The sequence below is a fragment of the Glandiceps talaboti genome, chromosome 22, assembly GCF_964340395.1.
Source record: "Glandiceps talaboti chromosome 22, keGlaTala1.1, whole genome shotgun sequence".
NCBI lineage: Eukaryota > Metazoa > Hemichordata > Enteropneusta > Spengelidae > Glandiceps > Glandiceps talaboti.
In genome coordinates, this window is record NC_135570.1 from 13417822 (window position 1) to 13437667 (window position 19846).

General features: G+C 36.6%; 2 protein-coding genes across 2 annotated transcripts in view; both read left to right on the forward strand.

Moving 5' to 3' along the window:
- Positions 1 to 4847, forward strand: part of LOC144452065 (bone morphogenetic protein 10-like) — a 4904-nt gene extending 57 nt beyond the window's left edge. Inside the window, exons 1-2 of the mRNA XM_078143076.1 lie at positions 1 to 457; positions 3949 to 4847. The exon at positions 1 to 457 is cut by the window's left edge and continues 57 nt beyond it. Of these exons, the coding sequence (XP_077999202.1) occupies positions 1 to 457; positions 3949 to 4847 (1356 nt within the window). The remainder of the gene's footprint in view (positions 458 to 3948) is intronic.
- A 7815-nt stretch (positions 4848 to 12662) lies between these two features.
- LOC144452272 (E3 ubiquitin-protein ligase TRIM56-like) lies at positions 12663 to 17050 on the forward strand. Its single transcript, XM_078143338.1, has 5 exons — positions 12663 to 13799; positions 14747 to 14830; positions 15344 to 15442; positions 16087 to 16194; positions 16748 to 17050. Exons 1-5 carry the CDS (start codon positions 12687 to 12689, stop codon positions 16883 to 16885), a joined length of 1542 nt encoding a protein of 513 aa, XP_077999464.1. The 5' UTR covers positions 12663 to 12686; the 3' UTR covers positions 16886 to 17050.
- Positions 17051 to 19846: the final 2796 nt, after the last annotated feature.

The window sequence follows — 19846 nt, forward strand, 5'->3', positions numbered from 1 at the left end:
TTGATAATAAGTACTCTCTCGCTTAGGGGTATCAAAACAAATTCTGGTGCAAGTGCCTCTTTGACAAGCCACTCCAACATAAATGATCTCCAAACACACAAGGAAGACGCGACTTCAAGGAGCGGATCAAACCGTAATAGAATCTCGGGGCCAAAACAACAAACTTTACGAACACAGAAGAAACTGTCGGAACTTTCTGGTAGAAATGACATTCTAGATTCTGAGTTCGATGAAGAGAGTGATGTGGACTACATTGGTGACTACGATTTCCATAATTTTATATCAGGAGAGAATTCAATGGGAAAAACGCGGGAAAACGGAAATTTAGAAGTTGACGACAGCGGAACTGAGATGGCAAAAGCAGTTCCTGAGTACATGCTTGAGTTATATACGAAATTTGCTCACGATAAATACGCCCATCCAAGTGCTAGTATCATACGAAGTTTCCTGAATGAAGGTAAGGAAATTTTTACCAGACTTATTTTGGCAAAATTTTTGCATGTAATAATATTGTCCTGTTTTAGAGGAATGCATTGAAAATGTGCGGGGATATTTCCAGACACGTACTATTTACAACATATAAGAATTGTGCTTGCAAACCCTTAATCATATTCGAGAAATATCGTGTTAAAAGAGTATTAGTGAAGTCAAAATATATACAGATTTTCTCCTATATATTTACTTTAAACTTAGGTTATATTCGTACACTGTGGATTGTAAATTGCCGTGGGTAAATTGTATTTTAACCGACATGTGCGAAAGTAGAATGAACGGTTATATGAAGTACAGGTAAGGTCTTCTGATTCACATTTGCCGGCTCGCATTTGTTTGCTCGTATTGACTCATTATAGTAGAATAATGCCAATGATTCGACCAACATACCGACCAACACATTTAGAAACAGTTTGTACAGTTAACAATAAGGCAAAGTAGATGTTCACCCACAGACCGTTAAATACCTAGTTCAGCTTTCCCCTCCGAATTAAAGTCGACTTATTTTTACGAGTTGCAAACTTGAACATGCACGTACATCAGAATCAAATTTAGCGAAGTACATGTAAGCTTTCGGTAATGATCTACGACTGCAGATGAGAACAGCCACACCATGAACGATAGAAAGCCCACTGATACAATAACTAGTCAGCTATAATGTAACAAATTATGTCTTGAATTTGACCAAGTGCTAAAACGCCAATGATAAGTTTAAGAAGTCGGTTTTGGAGTCAAAATATAAAAAATGTAAAAATGTAATTTTTAAAATCAATATCGAAATAAGTACATTCCAAGTTACTTTTACTCATCTCCATCCTATACCAAGTTCATAGAAATCATGTATTCTGAAGACAGTGATACAACCCCCCATGCAACCCCCGCTGTTTTTCTTTACCATACACTTTCTTTGAGAAAAGAAGTAAATTCTATTTTCTGAGATTGTGATGTTTTATCATATTACGTATGAAGTTTCTTTGTACTTTGGGCCGATGGCCATTTAGTACAATAAAGTGACCATGATATATGAAAGTCGGTTTTGATATAAATCACTTCACTATTCAAAAGTTTAGAAATTTACCCGTTCTTACAGTTTCCTCTTGCAAAAGTATAAAAGCATAAAATACATAAAATACACCTTTATGACATGTTCTTATCAGATTTAATTGATTAGAGCTTCATCCCAAAATATTCTGATTACGATTAAATTTCACGTAACTATTTACATAAACATGGGGAAAGGAATTCGTATAACATGCACAGCCATTGAGAAGGGTGGGTGGGTGTCTCCCCATATTTTCAGGCGGGTGTCCAGCCCAAGTTCAAAACATCTACCCATATGTAATCCTCAGATCCAGTGATAATCACGGGTCAATTTACCTAAAGTTTACTCTAACTGATATTGTGAAGTCTTTTTTTATATGAAGCATGAACACATTACCCTTGTTATCGAACCATGATTAGGGAATTTCGGATGAAAAGTTAACCCATGTTTGGGGATTTTCTTTTCGTGAAAAAGTGCCCCATTTTGGCGGCACATACCCATATACCTTTCTATAGGAGTACTACCCCAGCCATTAACACATTTTGTTTCTGTGTGGTTGGCGGCATGTAAAGGTTTTAGTGTCAATGGTGTTATGGAACAAGTACAGTTTTAATAGAGCTTGCTTGAGATGATAACTGCAATGTATAAATATAACGGTCTGGGGTTTCTGGTTTACATCAACGTAATTGATTTGTTCATGGTCAGTGACCTCTTCCGCCTAAGGTATTCTGGCCAAGCATATACATCTATCGAAATGTCTCACCAACGAAAACGCAGACTGTCAGATTAGTTCTCTGTATCAGAGTGTGGCAGTGTGCACGAGGGCACCAAATGGTGGTGGATAAAAGTCATGCCCTGACTTTTCCTGCATTACGGTACTCTAGTCTTTACCTTTATATGGTATAAGTACGGACGTACTTTGACGAAGGAATTCAGTTCGATAAAAACTAGGAATTCGAGTCATCTTTGAAACACTTGTATGTGGCTTCCCACCACGCCTTTCACGACAAGTCAACTAAACCAGTTTATCGAATGATGAGATGACTGTGTATTGTCGCATTTTTAAGTCTTTGCGAGAGGAAACCGCCTGATCATTTGGATTCAGAATTGGACAAAATGACCGCTCTTAATCTAAAATATATAGACGGTACTATAAGCCTAAGGCCTAACAAAATGTTTGGTTCCGGTTATCCGACCCCACCTAGTTTTTCACTGCCGACTCTAAATGTTTTCTTTTACATATTCGAGAAAAAAATTTACAAAAATTGTGAAGTCTAGCCAGAAATAGTGGATGCGGAAACTGACATCAACTTAAAAAGACAACATAAAACTGTTCTTCCAATCTGTAATGGATGTACACTGATTTGATGAGAAGAAACCAATAACACAGAGACCATATGGAAAACAACGCAAAAACATAACTACCTGAACTAGACACTCAAATATGAAAAAAATATATATAATAAAATAAAATAAAATAAAAAATCTACCTATTCTAAAATTGAGCGTAATCGGAACCACACAACTTTTTTTTATTAGGCCTAAGTTCATTTTGACATTTCGAAGCGACCGAGTCTCTGTTCTTCAGATGCAGAGAGAAATAACTCTCGAAATGTTAAGAATACACACGCGTATTTCTAGGTGTTACATTAATACATTCTTCTACAAACAATATGTTTATGATAGGTTTATAGTTCTTTTTACCAAATACCTTTCTTGAAATGATATTAATGTTTTACTGTGATCCATAGTTAGACTAAATTTGAGTCACTTAGTGAGACAGTAAATTCTTTTATTTGATATTTATATAATATAGGAGATGAAAACATCATTGATCTGATAACTGACTTGATGACGATGTGTGTGTGTGTGCGTGCATGTGTGCGCGTGCATAGCGTGCGTGCGTATGTATGTACATGTATGTATGTATGTATGTGTTAATTTGTATATGTATGTATGTATGTGTGTGTCTGTCTGTCTATGTCTGTTTGTCTGTCTGTCTGTCTCTCTGTGTATGTGTATGTGTATGTGTATGTGTATGTGTATGTATATGTGTATGTGTATGTGTATGTGTATGTATATATGTGTTTGTGTTTGTGTTTGTGTTTGTTTAGGGTAGAGTTGGGGTGAATGAACGGATTCAAGTCTTTCAAGTACCAGAAGCTGATACGTTTTATTTCGACAAATTCAAACGTTGTGATGTACACTACGTATGTGGTGCAGTGGAGTGATGTTAACCAGAAGAACACAGGGGAGTTTATCACGGTCCTCGGCCATAGGCATTATCTAGAAAGATAAAGAATTGAGTTACTAATCCTTGAGGGTCGGAGAAGAACCAACAAGGGTGTCAGCAGTCAAGCTTTTAATCTTTTTGGCGTGATTCTTGCGTTAATTTTAATCAATTTCTTTTCCAGATGTCCAGGATGACTGGGGTAATGAATCGGAGATGAATCACGTGAGTTCAGAGGTCAAAGGAACGCATCCTTCCAGAGAATACAACCTTTTGTTCAATGTCAGTGTACCAAGGCATGAGTGGGTCAATATGGCGGAACTCAGAATCTATGTCATAGTTCGTAGCCTTGGTAACCAACTGAACCAAGTGGGGGTACTTTATAGGATGACGGTTTTCGAGTACCTGGATTCGAAAGTGGTCTCTTTGTTTTCGAAATATTCGTATGAAAGCAATGATGGGTGGCAAACTTTGGATATATCTGAGCCGGTGAGAAAGTGGGCTAAAGAACAAAGAAACGTGCGCAGATTATTATTACGCGTCGAAAATATTGCCGAAATTGCAGCTGGTGATATTTGGATCGATATGAACGCACGTGACAACCGAGAGCCAATTTTAGTTGTCTTCTCGAATGATCATAGTACTAATATGCATTTGGAAAGACTAGAAGAGAGAAAGGAAATGATTGATCACGAGATTGATCCTGGATATTCTCAGAGATTGGAGAAGTTGAATCCGCTGCAGAGGATGAAACGTGGCGCCAAAAATGGTTGCAGACGAAAACCCCTTCATGTCAATTTCAAAGAAATCAAATGGGACGATTGGATAATCGCGCCAAAAAGATACGAAGCCTTTCAGTGTGATGGCAAATGTACGTTCCCTTTACCTGCCCACTGGTCGCCGACAAAACACGCAATTGTCCAGACTATAATGCACTCTGTTACTCCGGGAAAGACGTCTAGATCTTGTTGCGTACCAACTAAACTTGACCCCATCTCAATTTTGTATTATGACGCAGACAAAGTTGTGACGTACAAATATAAATACGACGGCATGGTTGTTGCAGAATGTGGTTGTAGGTGAACAGAAAAGCAGAATAAGAAGACAACATTTCGTGTGCCAGAAACTCTCAGTCACCATGTACTGTTTTCAAATGCAAAGGAAATCAGTTACTGAATTAGTATGCACGGATATACATGTATGTAGGCCTAATATAATATTCAATTTTTCGTACAGAAGCTTGAGAAATTCATCTATGGCTTTGATGAGCTATCCATAGTTGCCAGTTGGTCACGTGGCAGTTGGACAGATGACGTAACGTAGTTTTTGAACTAACATTTTTGCATGATTTTAAAGTTTGATGTAATTTTTTGAAACAAAAATAAATTATCAGATGAGATAAAGAAGATATTATTCGTCGAATTTTATTGGAAATAATTCGCTTTCACAGACATAATATATAACAAAGACACGAAAATTTGTTTTGCTGAAATGCAAACGTTTTTGTTTTGTATTTTCAATCAATTTTTGACAGTTCCTTTGTATCTGTTTGGTTTGATATGTATTAATCTGTGACAACGCATTGCTCAAAAAATCAGACAAAACCTTAGTTCAATCAGCGCCTCCAACGGCAACGTTTTCGACATGTTACTATCACAGTCATGTACTTATGTATAAAACTGTATGTATAAAACTGTAAATGAATGAATGTATGTATGTATGTATATATGTATGTATGTATGTATGTATGTATGTATGTATGCCTGTCTGTCTGTCTGTCTGTCTGTCTGTCTATCTATCTATCTGTCTGTATATCTAAATCATGGTATATCATACTGTATACAAGAAATTAGGTGTCCTGCAGAAAAGTTGGACTTTCTTCAATTTTCTTATCTCTTTGTGGGGTTATCATTTTAGGGATAAATGCGCACGACGCCCTGCTAAATAACAAACAGTATTCAGACGATCGGATACTAAACATTGGAGGCGATAGATCAACCATATATAGACCCTCCACCAACGACAGAATCTCGCCCTATAAATATAAATCGTTTTCAAATAGGGCCAGAACACACATGGATTTAACATCAAAGAGACCGCAACACGTTTAAGGGTGTCCTGTCTTTGAAAATGTGTACATTTAAAGCCACTTAAAATCGAAGTAGGCCCCTTAAGTTCTAATTTAATTTTATATGTGTTGCCTGGTGTAATATACAGTCCTCTCGTTACGCATTGGCGAGATTATATGATAATATATTCACACGTGACAACATCCAAGTCGAGGTTACTATTGGTTACTATGAAATCAGCTGAGTAGTACAATCGAAACAATTTATTCTGAACAGTTCGTCTGTATAGACAAAATTGTAGCAACAAAGCGTTACTACCAAACCAGAGTGACCGTAGAGTTTCAGTTAAGGAGGACGACATTGTTTTACTCATACACAAGGTTTTGTTGTTGTTACAAATTACATATTAAACACAATACAGACACCGTGGCAAGAGGGTGCAAGCATGTACCAGGATTTAAACTGAATGTCTTCCGTAAGGGCAAAGTCTTTCGATTTTTCGTTCCCACGCACAACAATTGTTGGAATGCAACAGAACATGTGCGATTAGTCATGCTTGATATATGTACCAAATTGAATTGAATTTGAAGAGTGCATTTTTAAGATATAGTCTAATTACTACTGAAAAATCACTAATTACGCAAATTCCTCATTAAAATTAAAAGCTACATCAACAAACTTTTCAGGATATGTGCCCCTTGTTATGTTTGAAGCTAGTGTTATAACGTACCAAAGTATATTCAATTAGAAGTGTGCATTGTTAAGATATACTCCAATTACTGAAAATCGTCAATTATGCAAATTACTCATTAAAACTACTAGTTATATTATCAAACTTTATAGAACACATGCACTTTGTTATCATCAATGTATGTACCAAATCATAATGAATTTGAAGCCTGCATTCCTAAAATATAGCCTAATTACTGAAAACCATTAATTATGCAAATAGACCATCACTATTCATGGAGTGTTCACCAAAAACCTAATAAGTTCTAGCAATTACCCTAAAGAATATGTGAACCAAATTTCATTTGAATTGTGCCTGCAGTTTTTGAGGAAACGATGACACAGACACAGACGATGACACAGACACAGACACAGACACACGATCCTTATATATACATATACACACACACACACACACACATATATATATATAGACACACACACACACACACACACACACACACACACACACACACACACACACACACACATATATATATATATATATATATACACACACATATATATATGCCGCCGCAAGCAGAAACACCCCTGATGCAAAAAAAATTCAATTTTGAGGTTTTCACATTTTGTGAGAGGGAATGCTGAACTTTTCAGAAATATACTTCATTTGTCAAACCGATGCTTAGAAAGGGCTTAAAATAGCCTTTGAAGTAACCTTTGACCTCGGGTAATTTGCATAACAATAGTAAACAGAATTACAGCACACACACACTATTTAGTCCTTTTCTTGTATGGACTAGAAAATCCCCACATATTTTATAGGGGCTGCTATTAAAGTTTTTGATCTTGTTATCAGGATAAGTTTCATAGAATAGACAATAATGATTGGGATATTCTATTATTTAGTAGGGGGTTGGGGGGTAAGGAACACTCAACAGGCTAGTTGTTTGATAATGACAATGTAGTTGTAATTTTATTGACATTCAGCAGTAGATATAAAGTCACATCATCACATTTATGATGAAATATGCACTTTAGCCTTGAACAAAGATAACTGCTTTCATGACAGCAATGTTGCACAACCAACACTCACGTCAGAAACAGAGCATCTGCTATATAATTAAAATGCACAGCAAATACATTGTACATGTATATTTCATATGTAACAAAGTGTGCTCTCAAAACAACCTCTTACTGATGAGATACCAACACACTTCATATCATTATATAGACTTTAATCTACCTTTATACACAAAAGAAATACTCACTAACAAAATTACATATTAAATATACTAAGAACAGATAATGTAGACACCAGACTACCTTTGTATATATAGTAATACACACTGGCCAGATTCTATTCACTATAGATATTGTAGACTTCAAGCGTATATTTATACACAATAGAAATACTCATTAACCACAATCTATATATACTAGATACTGTAGACATAAGTCTACATTTGTACACAATAGAAATACTCACTGACATGAATCTATTGATATAGATATTGTAGACATAAGTCTACATTTGTACACAATAGAAATACTCACTGACATGAATCTATTCATTATAGATACTGTAGACATAAGTCTACATTTGTACACAATAGAAATACTCACTGACATGAATCTATTGATATAGATATTGTAGACATAAGTCTACATTTGTACACAATAGAAATACTCACTGACCTGAATCTATTGATATAGATATTGTAGACATAAGTCTACATTTGTACACAATAGAAATACTCACTGACCTGAATCTATTGATATAGATATTGTAGACATAAGTCTACATTTGTACACAATAGAAATACTCACTGACCTGAATCTATTGATATAGATATTGTAGACATAAGTCTACATTTGTACACAATAGAAATACTCACTGGCCAGACTATTACTCTGCATTTCAGTCTACACTTGTACACATAGAAATACTGACCAGATTGTATTTACATATTGTAGACTTCCATCTATGTTTGTGCTACAAATAGAAATATACACTTTTCTAAATTATTGATTTTTTTTAGGTTTCAAATCTATTTGTGTATTGAAAATACTCAGAGCTTGAAGACTTCAAATTTTCATTCAGTGTAAAACATGCCTAGTTTGCTATTATGAGCTGCAACAAAGATTAAGACATAATATGGATACAATAATTTAGATACAGACTTGTTCAGTGTGTATTTCTATTTTATTCCTCCAGCTGTGTAGCTGTAATGGGGAAGAAACTACCCCTGTATGGTTCCCTTACATACCGCAATACTTTGGTCTGCAGATCATGGTATCGCTGTCTGGAGAGTCCACCAGCTGGCAACACTGGTGGTAAACTCTCATCAGTTGGTGGCCAAGTGACCCCCCTTTTTACTAAATACACACGCTCCTCAGGATCAGAGATTGATTTCTTTACATACACAGCACCAGGGTCATCTTTAGTAAATCTAAAGTGATGATATGCACTGATACCTCTGAGACACTTCATATACTTTTTAAAGAACTCATCCCATTCTCTCCACTGATAATTTGATTCATTCTGACCATCATTAGTTGTAGTTTGAGATGTATAAGGCCTAGAAGAGTTGACCTTTGAACTCTTATTTACAACATCACATAGTTGTACCATAGTATCTACATCACTCCTCCTGTACAACTGACGTATCTTACCAAAGGCAGAGTCACATATACATTTAGTATGACCAACTTCCATAAAATGGTATTGGATATCTTCATGCATCCCTTTACTACAACGATAAATAAAATAATGTATGACACTTTTGTTCTTATTTTGACCTGAACAGTTGTCTGCATGAAATGAAGCAGATTTCTCACCAAGGCCAAAATTTGAAAGAAAATCATCAATCATACTAATAACATTATTTGGTCCATGACACTTCTTATTATCTGGCTGTATGGTCTGTGACTCATCAAATAAATAATTCATTTGAAGTTTACATGCTTCATTATGAAGTCCAAAACAATTTACCTTCATTGGATTTAGAAAATAAAGTGGTCCTACTTGACGTGACTGATGGGGTAAAAGAAAGCTCTGTGCAAAATCAAAAGTATAATGTACTTTAAATAAATCATTACTACAAAGATTATGTTGACCTGGAACAATTGATTCTCTAAATGGTTCATACTCTGCTGTTGCTAACTTTATCAACTCGTTACAATATTCTCTTTCTGACTGAGCACTCAATATGTGTTGACTAAATTCAGTTGATGCAGTCAATTTATCGGTTTCACTAGTAGCATACTGTATACGTTGTCGAAAGCCCTCACATTTTGGACAGACATCTGTTCTTGGTTCCATACGCTTGATATGTGGCACACAACTATGCCAAATGTTACGGAAAGTTGTCTCACCAACAGCAACAAGTGGAGGCTCACTTTGATGACAACTCTCTTTGTACTTGGCATACACCTCAGCCTTTGTGTCACTGGAAGGTAGGTATATAGGTGGACAATCATCCCTCCCCCTAGGAGCTGCTGGCATAGGAAGCCCTTTTTCATCTGCATACCTTATCAGGAATTGTACAACATCTTGGATGACCTATAAAGATCAACAAACAATACATAGTGTGTTAGTCATAAGAAGGAAGACCTCAATCAAATCTACCTCATTATAGTAGCTGCAAAGTTTTAAGTGGCTTTATGGATGAGTAATATCATGTAGGTATTTTGGATTTTAATAAATAAAGTAACTATGGTTTTCTATTTGAAAAACAATGTGAAATAACAGTCAGTCTTTGTAACTCACCAATTGCATAAAACTAGGAAAATATCACACAATTTTTCATACTTTTATTTTTAGTGTTTTGTAATTATTGAGTTATACACATAGATTTGACCTATACTTTTTCACATTGTTGTTGTCAGGGAGAAAAATACATTTAAGTTTAATTATTAATCCAAATAAGTGCCCTACTTCACTTATCTCATGCATTGAATTGTCCTTTAAAATAAGTCATATTTTAATATTTACAACAGTGTTTACTTCTGAAGTGAGTATATGCATGTACTTTGCAATGACAATATTTTTAATTGTGTTTGGATCTCAATGCTAATCCTTGGCAGTAGAGTATTAGCAATAATAATATCATGAACTTTTCACCGTGTTATCACATTACATTACACAAATACGGTTTATTTTCAGAATGTAAATAACATCATTCTGTGAATGCACTCGCCAGCTTTACAATTCAAATACACAACTATCAAAATGTCAAATTTACCTCAAATGTGTATGCATTAACAGGTTTTCTACCCTTTAGACCATGTTGCCTTGGTACAACTCCATTTTCTCTGAAATGTTTCTTTAGATTCTTTAATGTAGTTTCTCCTACAAAAAAATAATACATGATTTAGAAATTCGAATCACAGGTAACATCTTTAAAATTAACAATTATTACAAATTCGAAGATTACACAATGATTTGTAAAAGTAGAAATCAATGAAAACATTCAAAGGATAATAAAGTATATAAACTTTGAGAAAATATTTCTAGTTTATGAATGATGTATACATTTTTGAGTTGTGCACAAAAAATCAATAGACAAATAAAAAACAATCTCAGGTCAAAATATTCAATTTCTATATTTGAAATACGCTTTATCATAAGTGTCAATACTTTTTCAAATACAAATTTAAAAATTGAACGTAAATGTAATTGAAAATTAACTCAAACAACAGACAGTCATGCTATCAACACGAATTCACAAGAAGCTGACTAGTAGTGGCAATGTTACCTTCAGTGCTTCACGATGTTATTATGATAGTGATTGAGTTTGAGGTCACAATTGTTTACATTGCAATTGCCGGCCGTAAGTCATTATGTGACCTTCATTATTATCAAAGTAAACACACCACTCCCAAGATGTAGACTCAAATTACGTACTCTAATACATGATGTACCATGTACACTTCTAGTTTGGAATGATAACTACAAGAAGTTGAGAAATGTTACAAAAATACTTACCAACATAATGACAGTACCGCCAGACTTTTTCACACACTCTCAGGCCGTCAAACTGATACATGAATCGCTGGCACTCACGTTTCCCCCCTCTGACTGGCTCCTTGGTGTATTTGCTATGGTCTAGCTTGGCTAGGATGAGGATATCTCGCTGATCCTTGGTGAACTCGGCCATGTTAAGACGATGATTGAAGACCACATCGACATTCAAGTTTGCAAAACAACCGTCTCGGCACCCGCATCCTTTCCGAAACATCCGGATAACAGAAACACGATCGAGGTCTTCATTTGGCCCGGTGTTTATAGGCTCTGTGTCGGAATCTCCGATAGACTGCTGGTCACTGTACAATCTGGCCAAATTACTCGCCTGAGCTTCATCGTCGTCTTCACTGTGGTCTTCGTCATCGTCGGATACAATCTCAAGTTGTTCATTTACTTCCGAAGCTGATGTGAGCAGGCTTGATTGAGAGTTGGCGATATCAGCCTCGTAATCATCGGGACAGTACACGGATGAAATTTCATCGTCTCTATCCTGTAAAAGCTGGACTATGTCTGCATCAAGGCCGAGATCAATGGGAATGTCAGACATACCGACGTAATATACAGAAGTTGGCCGTTCTAATGACATAAAATAACTTATAAATGTCGACACTACTTTTGGGACGCGTCAATCGTCACCTACGTCGCTGTACTGAATGAACGCAAACGTAAATTTTGTTTACATGATGATTGCGCGGGAACTGTAACAAGTTTGTTTTCTCAAAAAAACACAATTCCGTGTGTGAATGGATACATACAAAATTAAACTATATATTTAGGGTAATAAATAAAGTTATTTTATTCAAATGAGATAGGTAATTACGAAGAAATTGACACCTTTATACGCTTTAAATACAAGGCGGGCGATTTCAAGCTTTGTTATCACAGTGGAAATTGATACGTTATCTTTAGATACAAATTACCAACAATGTTGCAATATTGCATCAGGGGTGTTTCTGCTTGGCGATAAGGATCGTATTTTCACTTTTGCTTCAGAATATCCCACAATGCCCCTGTCTACGTCATCATTTCCTAGAACTGGTCGAGTGGGCTGGGTTCGTCGAAGCATTTTACAGTATTGGTAGGCATACTGGTTTATAGGTTACAGTACAATTGTACCACCAAGTTGTCATCAACATGGCTGTAAACTTACTAGAGAAGATAGACGACGAATTTTTGAGTTGTATGATATGTATGGAACGATTCAAAAGTCCTAAGACGCTTTCCTGTCTGCACACATTTTGTGCGGATTGTCTCCAGCAGCATTATAAAAAGAATCGAATCAAACCAGGTGTATTGCAGTGTCCTGCTTGCCGTGCCGATAGTCACCTACAACAAGATGGCGTCCACAGTCTACCTGCAAACTTCTTTGTTGCCGGTTTGTGCGAAATATTCCAAGCCCAGGAGACGACTCGTGGTGGTGAATCGGTTAAAGTGATCTGCTCTGGTTGTGAAAATGATGTTATTGGTACGAGTTCTTTCTGTATGAATTGCAAGGAGTTTCTTTGTCGTATATGTGGCACGCACCACACCCGTACTAAGCACACGCGTGACCACCAGGTGGTACCTGGGAGTGAGATGGAGTGTATCGAGAAAATGGTCGAGATGCGGTCACGCTCTGCAGCTACATGCAGCATGCACGAAAATGAAAGCATCAAGCTGCATTGCGAAAACTGCAAAGTACCAGTCTGTGTTCTCTGCTCCGTCACCACACATAGAGGCCATGAATTCAATGATGCCGAGAGTGCAACAGAGACAGCACGAACCAACATAACTCGGCTGCTGTCCCCCGCCGAACAGAAAGTATCGAAGTACCAATACTCCATCGACAGTGCCGTAGCAGCCGAAGAGATGCTAACACAGAGTCAACACCAGGCCAAGCAAACCATCGATGAGACGACGGATAAAATGATAGCAGAGATGGCAAACCTTCTCCGACAACACGCCGAAAACCTTAGGGGAGAAGTTGATTCTCTGTACAGCTTAAAACTAAAGGAGATCCAGAAGTACAAAGACAAAATGGAGCATGACATGGAAGGAGCAAGAAACGCCTGTGATTATTCCAGGAAAGTGGCAAAATATGGGAACGTCGCAGAAGTCCTGGCAGCTAATCAGCAATTGACGAGAAAACTAGAGTCAATCAATACTGCGTATCTGGAGCCGTTTAAAAGTGTAGAGAGGGTCGAGTTTGCTCCGAAGTCAAGACCATCTACAAGGTTCCAACAGGTTGATGTTGGCAGTGTTGGATTGGTAAGTCTGTCTGTCTGTCTGTCTGTCTGCCTCTCCTACATATTTAAAGTTATGTTAATTCATCTGTCATTGCCACAACAAGTCATGCATGATACCAAATTTTACTGTAATGTCAACTTTAAATTTATGTTCCTTATAACATGCAAACTCACGACTTCAATTGACTCTGAATATCATATCGTAGAGGTTTTTTGCATTTTGAAGACACGAAATGATAATAATATGTTTCCTACAATTGATAATTCGCATTAAATTTGTATGTATATATATAAAAAATACTAAAGCTATCTTAATTCACGTGGATTCTCATATCTTTAATTCGTTCAGGCTTTCTCATTTTTATGCGTTTTTTTTATGGGGCCAGATAGCAAGCATTTCTAGATTGTTCTAGACTAAGTTACTTTCATATTGTCATCCAATATTTCTACGTATCTTTATGGTCATTCAAACTTATGATCAATTGTTTGTTTGTTCTCGAGCTAACTTGTTATTTAACTTATAAATACCCATGGTGCTTTGTAGTATGTTGTTACTCTGAATTCTCTGAAGCGACTCCTTCTTAAATTTGGTTCTTTGCCAAACAGTACGTTAGCTGTGATTGGTTCTCCCTCAGTTTAATGAACTGGTGTGTTGTTCGATTCGTGGGTCAATATCTGGACTCTTCAACCCTAGCGCCACATTTCTGTACAGTCAAGGAAACAATAATGCAATTTGGCTCAGAGTTCGGGGGTCAGGCGAAGCCGCCTCCCACGAAGCATAAATTACCTGGAAACCCTGGAGTTTACCTGGTACACCCCTAAAACAGGCCTTGTTGTTCATCATACGCATACATCCAATTTTTGTTGTCACGTGAAACTTGGTACATGTAATGAAATATCTAATTAGCTCTATCAATCACATAGTAAGAACAGTTGTCAATTGATTTCTTTGGCATAAATATCTTTTAGGTATCCGCAAACTTGGTCAATCCTATACCAACAGGACAAGGTGTGCAGTGCCCTCAGATTCCAATTAAGACAGCAGCTCGAACGGTCAGTTTTCATTCCTGTTTCTCATTATTGTGCGTTTAATAATTAAAAATATCATGTGAATTGTCAACACGGATGTTACCAAATACATTGTTATATTTTATTTTACGAAAATCAGGCCTCCGTCAAAATAATGACGTAACAAATGGAAGTCAGATAAGATAAATGGTTTGAATTAACGATGTAAATGATTTTTTAGTTGCATACCTATAATCACCCAAAAACAAGTTGTTTTTTTGAAAAATATTCTGTTCATGTTATTTTTTGTTTTTTCTTATGACGACGATGACTATGTTGTAATTGGTGGTGGTGGTGGTGTTGGTGGTGGTAGTAGTAGTAGTAGTAGTAGTAGTAGTAGTGGTAGTGGTAGTTTTTGGTTTGTGTTGGTGTTGGTGGTGGTGGTGGTGGTGAAGATGATGATGATGATGATGATGGTAATGATGGTGGTGATGATGATGATGATGATGATGATGATGATAATGACACACGGTTTCGATTTCATTTGTATATGATCAGAACCAGCAGAACACGGCAGCTCCTTCTAGGAGATCAGGGGTACGACGCGTTGTTCCCGCTGCAGCAAAACCAGAGGTCCAACAAAGGCAACCTCCACAGGTACACGAAAATATTATCTGTATGACTTGTCAATATCAATGCGTACAGGCCATCTTGTGTGTGTGTGTGTGTGTGTGTGTGTGTGTGTGTGTGTGTGTGTGTGTGTGTGTGTGTGTGCGTGCGTGCGTGCGTGCATGTTGTATGTATGTATGTATGTATGTATGTATGTATGTGTATGTATGTATGTGTATGTGCGTGTGTGTGTGTGTGTGTGCAAGCATTCATGCGTGTACATATCATGTTTATCATATGTTTGAAGGTACATTTATACTCAAATTGATAGTGGTCTGATACTTGTGTATCTTGTAAAGGAAAATGGCTCAGAAGATATAGACTTTAGCAAATTTACAATGTGGAAATAATGTTATTAAAAAACACGTTCTCATATCAGTGGACTACAGCGGACTAGGTCAGAAAGAAACAGTTATTTACATGTATACAGTGCTTCCGTGTTATGTCCATGTATGCATCCTCTCCAATAAATACCATATCATTTTGAAATACCTGGTCGATCAAACGTTGAATTTATTTTTTGTATTAATAAAACTCACAGCCAACAGTGACATTTCTTTACTAAATTTATATATCAATGTTGTGTTAGTTGACATATGAAATCATGTATGTACTCATTTTCTGTTTTTCAGGCTAACCTCAAGCAAGGTGCTAGTGTTCCCAACACCCCTGTTGTACCTGTACAGCTACGAGTCTATGACAGAGTACGACGCGGTCCGGACTGGACATGGGGAGCACAGGTTGGTAATTTATTCATGTTGAAGATGCATCTAACATTCAGAAAAGTGTGTGGCATTAACATACATTGTTATCAGTGAAATATTTTTCGATTTTTTTTACTCATTTAAAAGTGTATCGACTTTGCCTCAAAATTTGCCAAAGTGCTAGTGAGATATAGGAGAAATGTAAATTAAATCCTGGCAAATGAAGCCAAAAAGGCGAACTAATGTACATGGTTTCGAAAAGAAATGAATGTGGTGGTGGTGGGGGGGGGGGGGGGGGCAAACGTACGAGTATATGTATGATGTCTGTCTGTTTGTTTGTGTCCCCTTTCACTCCCTCTGTATTACTCTGTCTGCCTGGCTCTATTAAGTGGGGTAAAATCAAAAGCCCCAAATATGCACATACGTTTCGAAGTACACATACGTGCTCTTTCTTTTCTCCCTGTCTGTCTGTCTGTCTGTCTGTCTGTCTGTCTGTCTGTCTGTCTCAACTTGAAGTTGTGACCAATATATTGAAGAGATGAATGTCAAAAACCAATTATTTTCTTTCATCTGCTGCCCTCTTTCCTAGGACGGTGGCGTTGGAAGTGTAGGCCGAGTGATGAGCCAAGTTGACGCAGGTGGTTGGGTGAAAGTGAAATGGGACTGTGGTTTGGAGGGCAATTATCGAATGGGGAATAGTAACAAGTACGACTTGCAGCTTGCCTAGCCCCAAATTGACAGCGACGAAAAGGTAGCATGCATTCAGGAGCATGCATGGACAAGATCAACAAGTGCATGTCTCTCTATGCACAACAATGTTTTCTAAGAATGGTATATTATATATGAATATACAAACATCCTAAAAAACAAAGAAAAAACGTTCACACTTTACGAAAACGTGTATTATATATATATATATATATATATATATATATATATATATATATATATATATATATATATATATATATATATATATATATTGCGCTCTGCCAATGTGGTATAGAGCACTGTCTTAGCAGATTAACACTCACCGAGTTATATATATATATATATATATATATATATATATAAAAGATCTGTAATCAGGTTGCATTTGGTGAAAATCTGAAAACGTTTTCAAAGAAATAATCCGTGGAAGTTAGAACTAACAATCAAAGTACAATGTGTACGTGATAATTGTTATACAGCAGGAATAAAGCGCTAAAAGAGAATTTTATAATTTTTATAAAAAAACATGACAGCAAATAAACTGTCTTGAGATGTTTGGGATGAAAACTTACTTTCATCTAAAAAAAATATACCACTTTAGTTTGTTTTTCGTAAAGTGTGAAATATTTTTCGTTGTGTTCTAATATTTTCATTTTTACCTTTGGTGTAGTTTAGACTGAATAAATTAGTCCACTAAACAGAAAGAATGATTAAGAAAAGAAAACAGAAAGGTTTGCTATTAGGTATACGAGAGAACTGACAAATATGACTTCATTTTTTGATTAAGAAAACCCTTTCAATGAAAACTGAGTACATATGTATCGATCAATCTGTCAATAAACACTACCAACAAGCATATTGCGCATGTCAGAATATATAATTAAAAGGGAAAGTCACGTGACGAATGGATGGTAGATTAACGTTGTAAATGTGAATGGAAATCAGTTTTTAATACTTGTTTGTATTCATTAAGTCCACTTGGACATAATCTCACTGTTCTATATATCCACAGGCTTTCTAGTTATGTTACCGTTTCTGGGGACGGCGCCGTGCCGTATAAGGCAGAACACAGTATAGCAATCTGTCATATATGTATATTTAGGAATTCTGTTCTTGTATAATTCTAATTATGTGAATGTAATCTTTTTTTAGTCTCTTTATACTATTTTTATCTTTTTGCTCGAAAAATCACCTTGACAACGCTTGTTTTTACGCCTTATTCCAGTTATCCTTTTTACAGTAATTTTAAAAAAAGTCATAAAACGGCACCACAAAATGATGGTTTCATCACCCTGTAGCACAAAATATGGCTAAGGCAACTCCATACATTCCTGAAACTTACAGTTAGCAGATTATATACTAGTTGAGCATGCAACCAACTTAATTCGTGAAACACTCGGGAAAATTACGATATTTCTTTAAAAGAAGGCAATAATATTCAACTGCCATAGTCTTCACTTCTTGTCCAAAGGTTGTATTGGTTTAAATAGCACTTCTAGTGGCCTAAGTATAATGTCTTGTTGTTATATCTCAATTAGTCTGTAAGGTACGCCGTGATGGGGCGCCCTCACACATCGCTCAATTCGAAATATGGCGAAATCATGTGTACCGATCAAATTTATTATACCTTGCACGAGCCAGGTTGAAACAAAAATATGGAATATATACTCTGGTTGTCCTACGTCACGACAACGCGTGTCTATACGTCATTGCTTCTGCTGTGTTTGAAAAATGAGTCAAAACGTTCCAAAGTGATTGCCATTACTTCCCGCTATTTTTTATATTACTGGCAATGGTATAATTATATTATCCACTCTTTTCATTCAGCCGGAAAATACTCGTGACCGATAAGGGTACGTTGTCACAACGAGTCTAGCGACTCACAGTGACAAGGGCCCCTTAGGTCACTCGTATTTTTCTTGGCTGAACGAAGAAAAATAGTGAGGAATGATATTTAGTAAATATCTAATGACAACATCGTTCTTTGAACAATTCCATTGTCAAATTTTTCAATGACAGAAGATTCTGTAGTATCAAATTTGGTCTCTTTCTGGATGGGGACGATACATGCTCATTTACCTGGGTGTCGATATTTACTATTAAGATTAAACGAAAGTCATTATACTATTGCGATATATGTTTAGTACAGGATTTTACATTATTTTCTTGGGCCTGCTTCGTCAGTATAAATATATTATAACACATTCGGGAAAAGGTAGTAGTATTTGTCAATATATTACGCTCAAGACTGTAATTTGCAAACGAATGTCAATAAATTCATTAAATCAACAGAATATTCTCATAAGCTTGCCTATTTATGTGAGAGAGCGAGAGAGAGAGAGGAAGAGAGAGAAAGAGAGAGAGAGAGAGAGAGAGAGAGAGGGAGAGAGAGACAGACAAAGAGACAGAGACAGGGACGCATGCACAGACACACACACAGAGTCAAAGAAAGGGTCAGAGAGGTAGAGTCAGATAGACAGAGACAGTATGAGAGGAGAGAGAAAGGATATATATGGACTTCTATTAGAAACTCAAGTCTTGCTCTTTAGTGTTTGGGACAATCATTTCTTTGTTCACGTATACCTAATTGTTACTCTAATAACATAAAGCAGAGTTATATTGGTTCCACTGGTCGAATACTTCGAAATAAGGCTTTCATTACTTCAGGACAAAAAAGCAAGCTAGCTATGTTATTTACATTCGAACGTGGTTGTGGGGACAAAGCGATCAGCATATATCCGAATACTGTAGCTGGATCACCGTACCGTATCGCTAGCTAATGGGTCAAGGACAGCGTGACTTCGAGTTCAATCGCGAACAATGTATAGTTCGAGTTCTTTCAAAATTGACTTTCTGGTACCTCGCAGATAAAGTGGTTTACAGATTGAGTGAAATGACGACCGTGTGAAAAGTCAAATATCATTACATCCATGTGTTGTACTTGTTTGAACTGTGGGGGGGGGGGGGGGCACAGATA